General features: G+C 44.2%; 1 protein-coding gene across 1 annotated transcript; it reads left to right on the top strand.

Annotated features, from left to right (window-relative positions):
• The first annotated feature begins 473 nt into the window (after positions 1-473).
• On the top strand, positions 474-14,444 carry LOC308319797 (uncharacterized protein). The gene is made up of 5 exons (XM_080769984.1): positions 474-642; positions 4,408-4,835; positions 7,441-8,037; positions 11,636-11,864; positions 13,680-14,444. Exons 2-5 carry the CDS (start codon positions 4,451-4,453, stop codon positions 13,909-13,911), a joined length of 1,443 nt encoding a protein of 480 aa, XP_080626110.1. The 5' UTR covers positions 474-642; positions 4,408-4,450; the 3' UTR covers positions 13,912-14,444.
• Positions 14,445-17,999: the final 3,555 nt, after the last annotated feature.

The raw sequence follows: 17,999 nt of genomic DNA, 5'->3' as shown, positions 1-17,999 counted from the left end.
GCTGATACGAATAGTCAATATTAGTCTACAGTATAGGCTGCCACTATAGCCTATAGAAAGGAATGTCAGCACTCACTTTTTATCCATTTTAGGATTCTTTGTTTATATTATAGGTTTATTACAGTAGTTTCGGCCCGTAGGCCTTCCTCAGCGTGATGCTGTTTAAAAGTCAAATAAAGTGTATACTGTGACTGTTATCATAAAAGAAAAAGAAAAACAGCAACTATTTACAAGCAACTTTACAGGGAAGAATAAAGCACAACGTCGCTTAATTAAGCAGACATGGCAACGTGTGTGCGTGTGCGTGTGTGTGTGTGTGCGTGTGTTTGCGCGCGTGCGTGCGTGCGTGGATTGATTTGCTCCATATGGTGTAGTTTGACATGGTACCCCAGGCCCAGTCAGTGGTGTGTGGTGTGTGTGTGTGTGTGTGTGTGTGTGTGTGTGTGTGTGGGCGGAGGCTCGGAGTAGGAGCGTAGTATTTTGTCCGTCTTGAAATTTGATTCAGAAGTTGAGGATAGTGGAGGAAGACAAAAAGGGAACAGAGAGGGGGAGGGACAGCCTGAACAGCGACCCAACTGGACTAGTGTTTTTTTTTCTCCCCCTGCAACTCCAAGTCAAATCCCCTGCAACGTAGGCTACAAAGTAAGTTGTAATTATTCCAAGAAATATCTTTATCTTTTTTTTTAACTGAGAGGATGGGGGGGGGGGGGAAGTGGTGTGTATATGTTCCACGCTGCTGTGTTTATTCTCTAAAGGTACTTTATCGCCGCATCCGCAGTCTGACAATAATTAACTGTTAATTTCTGACCTTTGAATGGCTACAGTCAGCGATATATATCTGCAGCTTGCTTTGCATAAAACCATTTCCTTCCACTTGGGTTATTTTTATATTAAGAGTCTGTGCTGTGTTGTATAGGCTATGGTTATTGAAATCATCTCAAACTTTGTTTCTCTCTAACAAAGATAATTAAAGCTTGTTTTAAAAAGCCACGGCAGAGCGGGGTTTTTTCTTAACGCGCGACCAGACAGAGCAGACGCATGTTGGGACCGCGGCGCGACTGCGGCGCGACTGCCGAAAATAGCCGATCTACAAGCTCACCGCGCGTGCGTCTAGCGACGCGTCGTGGGCTTGTTGATCAGCTTTCTTTTCTTGTGCGCGAAACCGTCGGACTACGGAGCACAAATTCGTCATTTATTTTTGTTCTCCATCCACGCTGGATCAGCGCAGATTTATCTCCCTTTTACTTTACCTTAATGGCCTCTAATTGAAAGACTATACATGGTATGAAGTGGTGTTTTGTTTGGATTATGGGTCCTCGCAGTGACGTGTGTTTGGTTTAGAGACTTTGGCGTGCATCTGGCTCCTCAGATCATCACAGGCCCCTTCATGGCTGCACCAGAAAGTCTTGCTTTTTGCTGCAAATTCAATCCCCAGATGTTTAAGAGATCCAAGTCTGGCACATGGAGGAGTAGGAGGGAGGGAGGGCTGGCCAGACTCTTTGAAATGCAAATAAAACTCAACGTGGTTAAAAAACTTAAAAGTATATTCCTTATTCCTGTTATTTTGACTGATACATATACGTTTATAGAGAACTCGTGTGTAGTCTACATTTAAAACGTTTTAAGCCGATCATTTTAAAACGTTTCACTAATTTTAAGTTTGGGCAAAACATTAGCCTTGGATCAAGACTATTTGTAGGCCTATATACAGGTACAGGTATGACTTACTTTCGTATAGATATGCAAAATCGTATGTAAAATCGATCAAATAGCCACCAGGCAACATTTGTGACATACCAATTTTCATGGATGTATATATCTATACCTGTTGGCCTACAAATACATATAGGCCTATATAGTTCATAATGTAATATATAATCATGAAATGTTCCTGTTGTCATGCATTTTGAAACAATAATTATTTCCCCAATTGTTCGGAAACCTTGTTGGGAATCAAGATTCAAGATTTCCATAAATAAAAGGCATATAGGTCTACTTCCCATAATACAAGTTGGCTCCTCAACATTGCAGCTGAGCAATAAGAAATAGCAACAAGAAAGCAGTAAATAATAAAAAAAAATAGTCATAACAGTAAAAGAAAAAGATAGGCTACTAATAACAATATAATCTATCCAACCTGTCCAACGGGTTTTAAAATATAATCCAACACTGTTTAACATTACCACAGTCCACTTGCTGACTGTGTTAAATCCATTCTCGTGACCTATAACAAAGTTTTGATGGTTTGGGCTGGATTGTAGAGATATTGAAACGTGAAAGCTCCATTATATGCATGGGCTCATTGAGTTTTGTGGCGTTTTACTTCATTGAACTGATTTCAAATTCTAGTTCTAAGTCAGTGATGAAGGCTTATTGTGATGCAGGGCACAGGAAAGTTTATATTCTTTGCTATTCTCCCTCACGTGGTTCTCTTCTACGTTTAAGGTGCTGTAAGTGATTTATTTTTGATAAATAGCTATATATATTCTACAGCTCTTCAGAAAATACATTTTCATGTGGTATACCAATTTCATCCAATCGGAACAGAAGAGAGAACTCATAGGATAGGATAAAAAAGTTAATTTGGAAGCGATGAAACAAACATGACCAGACCAACACATTGGAACAGTAGCACTAAGACTTTCTTTGTGAAAATGTAGAGCTGTTACAGAACAAATACTATAGCACTTTTTAGCACAATTTAGAGCTTAACCCATTCTACAAATGCCTTCTAAATTGATATGCAGTATTGTTTTGTGCCAGGGAGACCCCCAGAAGTGAATATTTGTGTCAAAATCCAAATCTGATTCAAAACACAATTTTCGGCTCTTTCTATTAGGAGGGGACAGAACTGCTGTCCCTGGCATATCTAAACAATATTTCACTATTATAAAGGTTGGACTTTTGCCAGAATACTATTGCGTCATTGGAAGGTCCCTAGAACACCTGGGCTTAAAGAATGGAATGAAGAAATGATCAAAATAACATCATATGAATACATGTTGCAGGGCAGGGTGAACGGGGAAAGCAAAATGAAAGAGACATTCATTTTTTATTTTAACCGTTATGTTTCTTGGACTGGCTATTTTGTAACTGAACCTATAGATCTTGTACGAGTTTCGAAAAAAACAAACAAATTTGAATTATAAAAAAAAACAAACACACAATTTTCAAAAATGACGACACGGATGCTTTCCCAATTTTAATGGGTTCAAACTTCATCTGCTTATCCGGAGCCGAGTCAGTGAACGGTTCCAGCATGAGAGTTCCAGACTTCCCCTTATCCCCGGGCCACATTATAGCCACTTCATCCTGGGGGATCCCGAGGCGTTCCAAGGCCAGCGTAGTGATATAATAATCCCCCCCATCTGGTCCCTTGTGGTCTGCCCCCGAGGACCTCCCTAATGAGACGCCCAGGAAGCGCCCATACCAGATGCTCAAACCACCACTCTGTGTATCCACACTTTTCCTGGGGCTGTGTGTGATGCTCCAGTTCCTGTTGATTTCATTGGATATCATTGGTCATCTGACCAGTTTCATTGGCTTTCATTGGATCAAATCGACAGGAACTGGAGCACAACACACAGCCCAGGAAAAGTGTGGATAGCTGGGCTCCTTTCCACGTAGAGGAGCAAGCGCTTCTATACTCTCAGTCTGAATTTCTCACCCTGTATTCCCTAAAGGGAGATGCTATAGCCACTCTCTTAAAAACGAGCCCCCTATAGCGCATAAAACACCCAAAAGCCAGGAGCTTAACCTTTTTAACAATAAAATATGGTAAATGGTGCATTTATATAGCGCCTTCATCCAAGGCGCTTTACAGAGATTGTGCATTACATTCACCCATTCACACACACACATTCATACACCGATGGCAGCGGAAACCATGCAAGGCACCAACCAGCGCATCAGGAGCAAATTAGGGGTTCAGTGTCTTGCTCAAGGACACTTCGACACTAACTCTGTGTCACTTACAGCATCTTTCATATTTCAATTTCTCTACAAGGAACCATTCAATTCTATGCTGTGTTATTATGTATTGTAAAGTAAAGCCAAACTTCCCTTTACTACCGGCCTGGTTAATATTTGGTCTTGTCACAGACATTGCAGAAAAAACAAGAGGGTGAGCTAGAGACGAGTGCCAATATTTCGGCGGTCGAGCCTTCATCATTCCCTGATGAAGGCTTAACCCGCCGAAACGTTGGATTAATTTGTGTCTTATACCTGCTGTCCTAATAACATATTGGCACTCTGGCTATTGGCGTGTGCGGCCAGCCGGCCCACCCTCTTGTTTTTTCAAGATTTCCTCTACAGTTTTGTGTGTACAACTTTTGGTTTGGTGTGCGTTAGCTTCTTTGTACACAGCACCTCACAGACATTATACCACCATGTATCTTCTCCCCTCAGGTGTGTGTACGTGTGCGCGCGTGTGTGTGTGGGCGTCGTGACTATGAGCTCCGCGGGACACGCTAGCCCTCCTCCTCCTCCGCAGGACGGAGGGAACGGGAAGGAGATGGACAGCGTCAAGGAGTCCATCAGCGACATCATCAACCAGCTGCAGGACATCGACCCGGCGCGCCTGTCCTTCTCGCCCTTCCTGGACCTGGACACGCAGATCTCCCTGGCGCCCGTGTCCGACAGCCCCGAGTCCTCCGTGGAGGAGCTGCGCTGCTCGCCCTCCTCGCCGCCGTCCCTGCACTCCCCCGCCACGGGCGGCTCCCAGCATTCCCTGCAGGAGGACGCTGACCCCGCCCCCGTGGCGCCGGTGGTGGCGGCGGTGGCGCCCCCCCACCACCACCACGCAGCAGCAGCAGGGACGACCAACCTGCACAGGAGTGAGTTAAAACACATTTTTGGGTTATAGGGAACCCCCTTTTGGTGTTTTAAACGTTGTGTTGGGATTTAGCTATTGGAAAATAGCAGATCTACAAGCTCGAGTGGCGCGCTACGAGCTTGTAGGTCTGCTATCTTTTTTAAAGTCGTGAAAATGTGCCAAACGTTTTTAACTCAAATCTTTGCTTTTGTTGGGGAGGTCCCTGGAACAACATATTTTCAGATGGGGGGGTCGGAGGCCAATTACAGATCATTTTTTGGGGGTCCTTGACATGAAATATTGAGTGATATATATAGGCCTTTTTTGTCAGGCCTAAATGAGTTAAGATGGAGGACATCAATTCTAATATATCTGAGAATTTTAGATTTGATTAAAGTTTTACAAAAGTAGAAAATTACAAAAAACCCAGCTCTACTCACAATCCATCACATTTACTGTATGAAAATCTTTGAAAGACAAAAGGAACAAAAAACAATAACGAAAGTATAAACATTTATGCTGAGGGGGATAAAAACAATATAGCTTTGGTCCAAATAAAACAAATATAAAAAAAAAAAAAAAAAAAAAATCTTTGAAAAAGTCAAATGATGATATATCGTTCAAACCGATATATAATATACAGTATATCGTACTGGCTTCCACATTGTTGTTCCAACGTGTAATTACCTTTACAGTGAATACGGTTCAAGTTGATTAATTTCGTGCTTTTAGCAAAAACAGCGTAGACAATAACATAAATACACCCACTCCAAATCATGAATATACAGTATAACATGACTGCACATATGAGTTAGAGTTGAGAAGAAGCAGCTGGAAGGATCTGAAAATGCTAGAGAGTATAGAAATGGCTTTTCAAACGGTTCTTCTTAACCACATGAAACCTAGCATTATACCAGAATGACCAGCTGCATGTTTGGAATACCAGACCACTCTCATTCATTATGCAGGAGGAGAAGTCAGTTCATCAAACAGAGCAGTGAGGGAGTGAGGGAGGGAGGGAGGGAGTGAGTGAGTGAGGGAGTGAGTGAGTGAGTGAGTGAGTGAGTGAGTGAGTGAGTGAGTGAGTGAGTGAGTGAGTGAGTGAGTGAGTGAGTGAGTGAGTGAGTGAGTGAGTGAGTGAGTGAGTGAGTGAGGGAGGGAGGGAGGGAGGGAGTGAGTGAGTGAGTGAGTGAGTGAGTGAGTGAGTGAGTGAGTGAGTGAGTGAGTGAGTGAGTGAGTGAGTGAGTGAGTGAGTGAGTGAGTGAGTGAGTGAGTGAGTGAGTGAGTGAGTGAGTGAGTGAGTGAGTGAGTGAGTGAGGGAGGGAGGGAGGGAGGGAAGAAATACTGCGATGTAGAAACACTCAGGGCTCTATTTTCGTCACTGCTAAACCCCTTATCCCTAAACTTCTTTGCCTTTTTTTTTTTTTTTACTATTTTGCAAAATATTTTTGAATAGTTGAAATGGCCAGTCTACAAGCTCACAACGTGTGTTGAACTATTCAAAAATGTTTTTCAAAATAGTAAAAATAAAAGTTTAGGGATAAGGGGTTTAGCGGTGACGAAAATGGAGCCCTCAGTGTTCAAGTGAAAGTCTGGTATTCAAAATGTACTTCTTGAGTAAAAGTATAAAATTATACCAAAAGTGAAAGTACTGTAATGTCCCCATTTCACTTTTCTTTTTAACGTTATGTATGAAAATCTTTGAAAATAGCCAGTAAGTATGGTAATTATAATCAAAATCCGCAAAGTAACTAACAAATGTTTCAAAAATAATTGTAGTGGAGTAAAAAGTACAATATTTTCATCTAAGATGGGGTAGAAGTATTTAAAATAGTACATACTGAACAAAGTAAGCAGTACTTAAGTACAGGAGGCCTTACTTGAGTAAATGTATTGAGTTACTTCCCACCACCGTGTGTGAGTCAGCCAGTCCTCAGACGGTGCAGCCTGTGGAAATTATCCTTCCGTCTCTTCAAAACGTCCCGAAAACCCTCCTAGAAAACACACAGAGAGACGTGGAAATCAGAGGGTGTTTGTAGTGACTTTAACCACACGAACCCAAAGTCCTGTCTCTAATCTGCAGGCGAACATTCAGCCAAAATAATAAACAGATCTAGAAGCCAGAAGTTTGAAGATGGTCTATTTGGTGTATAGAGAAGGAATAAGGAGGGGGGGACCTATAGTTAGTATAGACCCCTGGGGGTCAATGAAGGGTTTATATGTGGTTAAATGGCCTAATAGTTCCATGAACAGATGAACAACAGAGAGAGAACGTATAGGAATGCAGGAAGGTGGATGCTTCGAATAATATAGTTTTGAGTGCAACCGTTCGATTAATAATCAATTCCTATATTTTGGGCATATCATTATAGGCGAAGAGCCTTTTTTTAAACTAGTGAAATTAGCCTAATCTACAAGCTCACAATGTATCACCGTGCAACATGTTGGAGAGTTAGTTAGTTTTTGCATGATAATGTTGTGCGACAAAGTCGGGTTTAGTGGTTGCTTCGTCATGAGAAACAATATAAATTAAAAAGCACGCTTCTCGATTACTAAAATAATCAACGGAGCAAAAAATCGATAGTTGGAGCCCTTTTTCAATTGTGCTGGTTGTGTGTGCTTTGCAGGCTGTGAACCGTGCCCTCCACAGCAGCAGCAGCCCAGCGTCAGCCCCTCAGAGGAGCCGGGATCCGACGAGGGGGGGAAGGAGGGAGCGCCGGATGACGGAACTCCGATCCCGGACAGCGCCGCGGAAAACCGCATCAGCACTCCCGATCGCAGCCTCACCCCTCGCCCGGCCCCCGACATTCCCGTCATTCCCAACGGCATGGACGCGGCGAGATGGAGCCCCAAGTCCACCGACGAGGGCCGCCCGCTGATAGGCGGCGGGCCGACGGCAGACGGCTGTGTGGAGCTGACGGCGTGGGGCCCGGGGGGCGTCACACACCACGAGGACGCGGGGACTTGTGAAGAGGACGCCACGGTGGAGGCCGCGGAGAGCCAACGGCCGCCGCCCCGCCGCTGCTGCTGTCGTTGTTGCAGTTCCGGGGGCGGGCGTGTTCGGGCCCTGTGCTCCGGCCTGGCCTCGCTCCTCTGCTCGGCGGGGATTCTCTATGCACTCTATTACCACGTTCCCCTCCGACCGCCGGACTGCCCCGACATGTCCAGCCGCCTGGTCTTCGCCCTGTGCTGCTGCGTGGTGGCGGCGCTGCCCATCCTGCTGGGTAAGGGTCTGCGATCACCTGCACGATCACACTCTATTATTTACCCGTTCTGACCTGAGATCAGATTCATACGAGGTTTCCACTGCAGGACACACACTGGTCTGATTATAACCCATTCTGACCTGAGATAAGATTCTAAAAATGTCACAGTCGTTCTTCGATTTTTCAAAAATAGCAGACCTACAAGCTTGTAGCGCGCCACTCGGTGGCGCGCTATGAGCTTGTAGATCTGCTATTTTTCAATAGTTAAAGCGTAACATAATGCTAACACCAAAAGGGGTTCCCGCGCAAAATGTGTTAACATTCCCAAGGTAGGTTTGGGAAATGTCATTCAAATGTCATTCCTAAAGAAAGATGTGTCTCATCCCCGGGACGCTTGGACACTGAAGCCCCCGATTTGTAGCTTATACATTGGTGATGCTCGCCAGAAATAGCAGATCTACAAGCTATACGCATCACACTGCAATTTGGGCAACCCATATACAGATCGACGACGATGTCCTATACTAAAAAAGAAATCTAATCACGTACAAATAACTAAAGGTCGGATTCGACAAAGAAATCATCCGAACAACGCCTTAACACAACACGTTATGACCTTGGGAGATCGCGCGAGATGCAGCCACGTATAAATCAATCATTATTGAGGAGATTGTCTCAATGGAATAATAAGTAACCAACGAATTGGTCACGCGTATAGAGTAGTTGTACTAAAAGCTGACTCGACCCAAAGGTATAATTCGCATGTAGAGCTTAACGCAAGGATGCTATAACTTAACTACATAACAAAACTAGCATGTTCTGTATAATCAGAGTTTCAGACTTTCAGTATTATGAATATTTAGATTATATAAATCCGTTTTTCTTTTTTTACGTAGAAGGTCCGTATACTGTGTATACTTTTTTTTGGCCACAAACAACCTCGATTCCTATCCCTTCATATTAAAAACCCGGGATAAAGATTAACAGGAGATTTCAGGTTGTCTAGCCTCCATGTCGTGGAATGTTTGAATGTCTCGTCTCCTCTTTAACCCATTCTGACCTGAGATCAGATTCATACGAGGTTTCCACTGGACACACACTGGTCTGATTAACCCATTCTGACCTGAGATCAGATTCTAAAAATGTCAGTCGTTCTTCGATTTTTTCAAAAATAGCAGACCTACCGTACAAGCTCGTAGCGCGCCACTCGATGCCGCGCTATGAGCTTGTAGATCTGCTATTTCTCAATAGCTAAAGCATAACATGATGCCAACACCAAAATGGGTTCCCGTTCAGAATGGGTTAATTGCGTATACTCTCTATCGACCTCAAGACAGCACGGAGAGAGAGAGAGAGAGAGTTGCACCGGCCCGGCCCTTCTTCTCGAGACGACCATCATTTCCCTTCCTTTGATCTGGGAGCTTTAAATGGAAACTACAATGAGAGGGAGGCCGGCGCTGTCGTCGTGTCGCTGGGTTATGTCCTCGTTGAGTATTTTAATCATCTTCCCCCGACTAACCTGTAACCATAAGGATAGGGCGAGGAGAGGCAAAAAACATCAAAAGCAATTAAAGCCTACGGCGCGGGCGTGTTTTAAGAACCATGCCTGGAAAGTCAGTGGTAAAGTATATAAGTACATTTACTCAATTACTGTACTTAAGTGCCTTTCTTTTTTTTTTGCGGTCCCCCAACACTGACTTTGTGTCAGTGTGTGTGTCGGTCTGAGCATGACCTATGAACCCCCAGTGAGTAGTAAGGAGGGGTCTTTACAATCTTCCTGCATAAGTCAACAACTGTTGCCTTACGCACGCACCGCTCAGTTCACACCTGTGTGATTTCTTATTTTTTTTCCATTTTTCTACTTCTATTTTACTACATCTCAGAGGCAAATATTGTACTTTTGCTCACTTGTACTCATTGCAACACATTGTGTGAGCATTGTGCGCTTGTAGATATGCTATTTTCAAAGGATGTAAAAGTGTGAAACGGGACGTTCTGTGTAACGAGTCAGTACTTTTGGTACTTCAAGTATATTTTGATGCCAATATACCTTTGCACTTTTACTCAAGTCAATTTTGAGAACCGGACCTTTTTACTCTTTTACTAGAGTGTTTCTACATTGCAGTATTGACACTTGTACTTTTTCCACCAGCTGTGCAAACTCAACATTGGCAGGGCATATAGCAGCCCCAGTTACCAAAATGCACTCCGCTCCCCAAGCCCTCTCACTAACCCTTCAAGAAGGAAGAAACACATTGTATTGCATATAGGCCAGGGACTTTGCCCTGGTTCTTATGGATTCCCCAGTCAGAAGCATGGCTGCTCCCCAGCAGAAAAAAACTAAACCCGAAAACAAACCGCCAAACCAGAAACAGCACTCAGCTGCACATCCACAAAACAAAAACGAAACGATAAGAATAAATACCCATCCCATTCCTCTCAAAGTCTTTTAATAAAAAGCTAAATAGAATGTATGTCAAACTATTATTATTTTAGGAATTTGTGTGCAGAGGTGTTTCATCCTCTCTTTTTCTTTTTATTCATAGTCATTATTAGTCACTCTAAATATTCACTACCACGTGAGTATGAAAAAAGAAAAAACACACTTAAACATTTCATCTGAAGGTGTGTAGCTACATTAAACAAACAAATAAAACCCGGCAGGCAAAACATGCATGAGCAGGCTGTATTTGTGCACATGACATGCAGGCCCTATTATCACCGGCAGTTTTTATGCAAATTGTGACATTAGTAAGAAACAAAGTAGTATGCCGCCCGTCAGACAGGATCAAGTATAGCTGGGACTCTGAAAGTTGGAGCTGTTTGTGGAAACGCTACGTCGTCGTTTCAAGACGCTAACGTGATTTATTGCCCCCTCTTCTTCCCGTTCCGTTTGTCCTCCCAGTCCGTGGGATGCTGGCGTGGCGCAGTGTGCCAGTTCTTGCACTTAGCTTCCCTGGATCCGGTGGAAGAACGTAATCTTTGCCAATCACATTTGAACCACATTCCTGGGTGGTTTAAAAATGTTGACTTTCTAAAGATGTGTCTCGGTCTGCAGTCTGCACACCCGGACGCTGATTTATACTGTCTTATTGCGACTGTGTTGCTCACCAGAAATAGCAAATATGCGCGTGTGTGTGTGTGTGTGTGTGTGTGTGTGTGTGTGTGTGTGTGTGTGTGTGTGGGCCCCCGCATAATTATCGGGGCAAAAGACCGGTTATTCTTTGCAACCTCGAAGAAATGTGACATCACACCACCGGTAAATAATAACTTAAAGCATACTACGTTGGTTCCAAATATCTAAGCCGCCAGAACACAATCGATCAAATTATCGCTTTTTATCGCTATTTTTGAAAAATCGAAGAACGGCTGACATAAAAACATAGCTTTTTCAGAAAACTGTCAGGACGTAGAAGACATTTTTAGAATCTGATCTCAGGTCAAAATGGGTTAAGATAAACATGCTCTGAAAACGCACGCGCGACGCGGCCCACCATTATCTGACCACTCAACACGGCGGTCGATGGGTGGAGGAGCGCACTTTTCCGATCCATGAAAAGGTTGAGAACCACTGACTTATATTGCTTCCCTCTCTTCTTCCTCCTCTCCCCCCCAGCGATGCTGGCGGGCACGGTGTGCCAGTTCTGCAGCGCGTCTCTGGACCCGGTGGGGCCGCCGCTCCTCCCGAGGCGGTGGGCCCTCCACCGGCTGTTTGTCACGGCGTCCCTGGAGCTGTTCGTCCTGTACGCGCTCAACCTGGTGGCCCTGGCCGCGCTGCTGCCCGACGACCAGGCGGACAAGCTGAGGCTGGTCCCCGTGCTGGCCGCCATGTTCGTCCTGGGGAGGTGAGTCCCACTCTGACCTGAGATCAGATTCATACGAGGTTTCCACTATAGGACACACACGTGGTCTGATTAACCCCATTCTGACCTGAGATCAGATTCATACGAGGTTTCCACTATAGGACACACACGTGGTCTGATTAACCCATTCTTCTGACCTGAGATCAGATTCATACGAGTTTTTTCCACTGGACACACACGTGGTCTGATTAACCCCATTCTGACCTGAGATCAGATTCTATAAAAAATGTCAGTCGTGAATCGATTTAAAAAAAATAGCAGACCTATACAAGCTCGTAGCGCGCCACTCAGTGGCGCGCTATATGGGCTTGTAGATCTGCTATTTTTCAATAGCTAAAGCATAACATGTTGCTAACACCAAAATTGGTTCCCGTTCAGAATGGGTTAACCCCCCCCACGAGGGCCCCCTGGGTCCGGTAATATTTGCAGGGCCCCCATATAGCGACATTTTCGTGTTTTTATCATCTTTTTAACCTAAATTTAACAAAATCGACAGCCAATGGAGGGTCCCAGGAGCCCTTTCCAGGGCGTCAAACCTAGTACCTCACGGTCCAATTTCCCCCGAAGGGCCCCTGAAAGCCAAGGGCCCCTGGCTCACGGCCCCACTGGCCCAATAGGCTAATTTGTCCCTGAAGGTGAGATACAAAGTGACGAGGCCGGGGGGAGAGAGAGTGCCGCTGTGCGCTTGTCATACCAAACATCCTATGCTGCGTTATACAAACTATGTGAATGTGGTGGGTGGGTACAAGGCCGCACACAACCAAGTGTAAATCCAGACAGAGCAGAATTTATGCAACAGCTTCCATAGTAACGCATATAAGACTAAAACACAGGAGATAACAAGGGAGATCACTTACTAGCTCCTTTGGTTTGTAATTTAACTGTACTTTATGGGCATTAGGGGACATGTCTGTGACCAATCAGACTGCTTGGTTGAAACTACCCATAATCATAAAACAGTGCCCAAATCTACCAGTAGATCACAAAGGGTGCCACATGGCATGCCCCTGAAAATGTATAATTTAAATTAAAATAATTCATATTTCTGGCATCTGCCACTTGAATTAACTTGAATTTATTGATTGACATCAAAAAGGGCCTGTCAGCTCTATTTCTCATTCCAAGTACGTTTTGTCTAACAAGTGACGACAGTGCTGCTATTCCAAAGCCCCCTCTGGTACATTTTAAAAAAAAAATATTTCCAGCACTGGTATACCGTACTATTGTTTTTGGTGGGTAGATCTTGTTGAGCTGGTCATTTTGAAAGTAGCTCTCTCAAGTAAAAATCACACCCGTGTGAACTGAGTGGTGCAACTCCCCCCACACCTCTCTCTCTCTCTCATTAGCAGGCAACAGTGCAGCACTATCCCTCTCTCTGTTTCCGGCAAAACAGCCCCCCTACTGGTACTAATGGTCATATACTGGTGCTCATTAACGTCACATATAACACACACACACACACACGTCACATAGATAGGTGAACACAGACACACACACGTCACATAGATAGGTGAACACAAGACACACACACGTCCCATAGATAGGTGAACACAGACACGTCACATAGATAGGTGAACACAGACACACACACGTCACATAGATAGGTGAACACAGACACACGGACATTGCTGTTCCTTGGAGTGGTTGCACCACTCAACAACAACAAAAAAGTGTAGGGGGTTCCAAATGGCCCCTTACACTGTCTGCAAGGGTCCCATTTGGTTTCATTTGTACAGAGTTTTTGGGGGGTCCTTGAAATAAATACAAAGAACAACTTTTTTATTTCTTTATTTTCAGATTCGTCTACTGGTTCAGCCTCCACGCGTGCAGCTCTTGGCGCGGGCTGGGCTCGGGCCTGACGCTGTTCCCTCTCCTGGCCGCGGTGGCTCTCAACCTCTACTGCATGTACTGCGCCGCCTTCCGACTGCCGCCGTTCGGCAGCGGCACACAGCTGGACATCCTCTATAATCAGCAGGCCACGCCCACGGCCGGCGGCGCAGGCGACAATGTCACGCTGATAGATAGATAGAGAGAGAGAGAGAGAGTGCTGCCTTTCAGTTCTTTCAATGGAGGGACAGATCTTTCCAGAAATAGCACCATTCCTGTGGTCTGAAAGCTCAGCGTATAGCTATACACACAGGGCTGCCGCTACGCTCCCAGAAGCCTGTGTCACGGCTTAAGTTGTATTTTTTTGCTCTTCATAATATACAGGACTCTTTTTTTTTTGTTGTTTCTTTTTTTTTATTATGTTGGATTTGTGCTTATTATCTGAAATGCAACTCCCACTAGTTTGCGGAGGAAAGCCTTTGAACATGCGTTCGTTCTCGTCTCAAAACGTTTGTCCCTTTTAAGCTATTCCAGTGCCTATATTTAAAGTTTTGAACTCTCACGTACTTAAAAGCTCTGCTAAGTATATATGTGGATACACTTTGGTTTGATCTAAGAAAAAAAAGAAAAAAAACACTAGTAAGCAACATTGCGTCCAGGAAATCTTTATTTGGAATGTTCAAAAGTTTGTAAATGATGAAGGAATAAAACATGAAATAAAATTCTTAAATTGTTCCATCTTTTTCAGTCCTTTTCTCTGTTCCTGGTATATACAGTCTTTTTCTTTGTTCTGTTAGAAGGCCTCAGCATATGGTTCTGGAGTGGCAGAGCAGTAGTAATAGAGACTGGACTATATGGAGTCAGAATTCAAATCTAAAGCAGAGTTGTATAGACTTTAAATTTGGAGTCGATTCAATTTTGTTTTAAATGTATTTTCTGTGGTCTCTATAATTTTGAGTTCTTTGATGTTTGATGATTTTTTAATGGAAAGCACTTTGGGTCAACTTCTATCTAACTATAAATGCGCCACGTCTCTGTCTGTGTGCGTGTGTGTGCGCACGCGTGTGTGTAATGCACGTAACTCGAAAACCGTTTGACCCAGCGACTTCACATTCGACACACGCGATCCACACCCCCACAGGGAGTGCAGTGCCCGGTATAGAGTCGGTCAGACCCACAGTTCTCCAGAACCACCACAAAAGGCTCTGGTCAGGCTCTGGTCAGGCTCTGCCAGTGGGCCTAATGAGGCCAACTCCTTTCACCTGGGCCAGGCTCTGCCAGTGGGCCAAATGAGGCCAACTCATCCTTTCACCACTCACTGCAATTTCCAGCCTCTGCCTCAGCCAATTGAGGCTCAACCAATCAGGCTCTGCCAGCGGTCCGAATTGATTGCCAAGTACACTTTTCAGTTTGCAGTCATCAGACAGGCACACATACACAGATCTCCATGTGGGACACCGACTGACAGTTAAAACGGGTGCGGAAAAAAATGCGAAACGTCTCTGTCTGCGTGCGTGTGTGTGTGTGTGTGTGTGTGTGTGTGTGTGTGTGTGTGTGTAATGCACGTAACTCGAGAACCGTTTGCCCCACCGATTTCAAATTCGACACATGCATTTCAAACCACCACAGGGATTGCAGTGTCCGGCCTCGAGTCTGAGGGACACACCGTTGTCCAGAAAGACCACAAAAGGCTCTGGTCAGGCTCTAACAGTGGAGCTAATCAGCCAAAGTCCCTCGGCCTCACCTGTGCAATTTCCAGCCTCTGCCTCAGCCAATTGATTGCCATGGCAACCCCACACCTGCCTATTGATTACTTAACCATGCAGTCCACTTTTCACAGTCATTTTGCACTTCAGACACAGGCAAGACAGACAGATACAGAGATCTCCATATACACTTATGCAGTATGGGCACAAAAGGGACACAGACAGATAGTTAAAACGGGTGCTATGACAAGTTGACAACGGGTATTATTAGGTTCCCAACTTGCATCGTTCTCAAGTAGGCCGGTGCCGCCGGTGGCCGACAGGTACGTACAGGTCTAGTGGTAACTTGTCTTGAGACTTGCTTAGTAGAGAAATATTACTACAACAGCTCAATGTAGTACTTGTTTATTTTAGGCAAGCGAAAAGTAGAAATTAGGCATAATATGCTCTGACCTCTGTCAATTATTTGTCCCTGCACTGCTCGGGACCCTTGCTCCCCCGACCCCCCAAGTCTCCCACTTGAGTGGTACTGGCTGGCACCCCTATTTTGGGCAGATTTTGTCATGCAAAAAAGTGTATCGTCTCTGTCGGGTCCAAAACTGTTACTGTTTGATCAGGATTTAAAAAAATCAGTATTCAAATTCAAAAATAGCAGTGTGACACTGTACTGAGATCAAGTAGCACATTAAAAACAAAGTGTGTGCGTGCGTGCGTGCGTGTGTGTGCATGCGTGCGTGTGTGTGTGGCAGTGTGTGCGCGTACATGCGTGCATGTGTCACAGTTGACAGTTCCTTGGGTGCTGCCTGTAATGTTTGACCCAGAATGATTTTTTTACTTGAGTAAAAGCAGCAATACCACAATACTCTGATGCAAGTGGATATATGCAATATTTTGTAATATTAATCAACATGTAGGCTACAAAGTAACTAAAGTTGTTCAATAACTGTAGTGGAGTAAGAAGTTCTATATTTTCCACTGAGATTAGAAGTATAGTAAAATGGAATTACTTACTTGGAAAGTAAGTAAACTACCTCAGACTTGTACTTTGAGTAAAAGTACTTTCCATAACTGGAAATGAGTGCAACAGTTGAATAAGCTTAAAGGTTCTTGGACTGCATTCGTCAACAGAACACATTCTTGACTGTGATCACCGCTGCGTCGGTGGTGCCAACGATACAGATTCATAGATGTTGTCAAAACACTCATCACCATCAAAAAGCAAGTTGTCAGTTATTATCGTCCTTATTAATGAATTGACTTTATACTTGAGCTGGACAGTCAGCGTTAGTTAATGGTTTCCAGAGAACCCCGGAGCGCATATGGAAAAGATTTTAAAAAGACAGATCAAAAAATGAATGCACATAAATAGCATCACAGATAACCCCCCAATACCCCCCCCCCCCCCCCCCATCTCCGTCTCTGTCTCCCTTCACACACACACACACACACACACACACACACACACACACACACACACACACACACACACACACACACACACACACACACACACACAGTAAGTCAGAGAGACGAGAAAAAACAAAAACTCCATCCATGCAAGCTGTATAAAAGCTGTTCAGAACTTATAATAAGATCAAATTACTGGAAGGGGCCACACTGTGGCTTTTCTTTTACAGGGGCCTTCTGGTGACACTGCATGCTGCTCTCACAGGGATCTGTTCTGTTGGTGACATGCGTGGGTCGGGTCAGGGTGACACATCGCCTCTGAGGTTGCAACGGTTTTACATTTGCTGGCCCGCTGCACCATCCTGCCGGCATCCAGTGGTCCACAGCCAAAGTGAGGGGCTGTCTGACTATACCACAAAGTAAATCAACGCACACACACACACACGCACACGCACACGCACACGCACACACACGCACACACACAAGAAACACACACACGCGCACACACACACAAGACATAGACAAGACATAGTAGGACTAGACTAAAACAAATCTCGTGTTGGTTTCCCCCTTGAATTGCTGTCCTTTGCCAATCATTTGGAAACAAAGCTGATAAATGTGATTTTGGAATCATCATCATATAAGATGAAGGACGGAACTCTATCTCCCTATAGGCCTATATATACATCATTATTATTTTTGACTTCTGATTAACATTTCAGTCACTCAGACCTTCAGGCAATAATAATAATAGCCTAAAACAACCAATCAATTAATCAAAAGATATTTTCTTTGCAAACATTCTGATTTTCCACATAAGACACAGAAGACAAAAACCCAGTCCAAAAGTTGGTAGTGTCCCCGTCAGTTTGGTTTAGTTCATTTGCAAAACCTCATAAAAAGGCACGGCACATTTGAAATGATTAAGGATGGAACTTTAAATTACACAGTCCTATAAATGTAGGTCAACAAAGTGTTTGAGTGTCTGGGTCGGGGTGGAGCTGCACATCTAAAATAACCTCCCTAGAATACAACCATAGATAGACCATATATAGAAACAGAAGGGGAAAAAAATACAAAAATAAAGTTCAAGTTTAGGATTTCATTTCCTTGGAATGGTTGTATTTTTGACTCACTGCTATTCCATCGAGACAAGATTGTGCCAAAGCAAGGTCAT

This window comes from Protomyctophum bolini (assembly GCF_963924005.1).
Source record: "Protomyctophum bolini genome assembly, chromosome: 8".
In the NCBI taxonomy this organism is placed as follows: domain Eukaryota; kingdom Metazoa; phylum Chordata; class Actinopteri; order Myctophiformes; family Myctophidae; genus Protomyctophum; species Protomyctophum bolini.
The sequence above is the reverse complement of the archived record's forward strand: the minus strand, read 5'-3'. Positions and strand labels throughout refer to the sequence as shown.

Excerpts from the sequence above, each read along its gene's own strand:
- LOC308319797 (XM_080769984.1), top strand. The coding sequence starts at position 4,451 with ATGAGCTCCGCGGGACACGCTAGCCCTCCTCCTCCTCCGCAGGACGGA. Across the intron at positions 4,836-7,440 it reads GACGACCAACCTGCACAGGA|GCTGTGAACCGTGCCCTCCA; the intron begins GTGAGTTAAAAC and ends TGTGCTTTGCAG. Across the intron at positions 8,038-11,635 it reads GGCGCTGCCCATCCTGCTGG|CGATGCTGGCGGGCACGGTG; the intron begins GTAAGGGTCTGC and ends TCTCCCCCCCAG.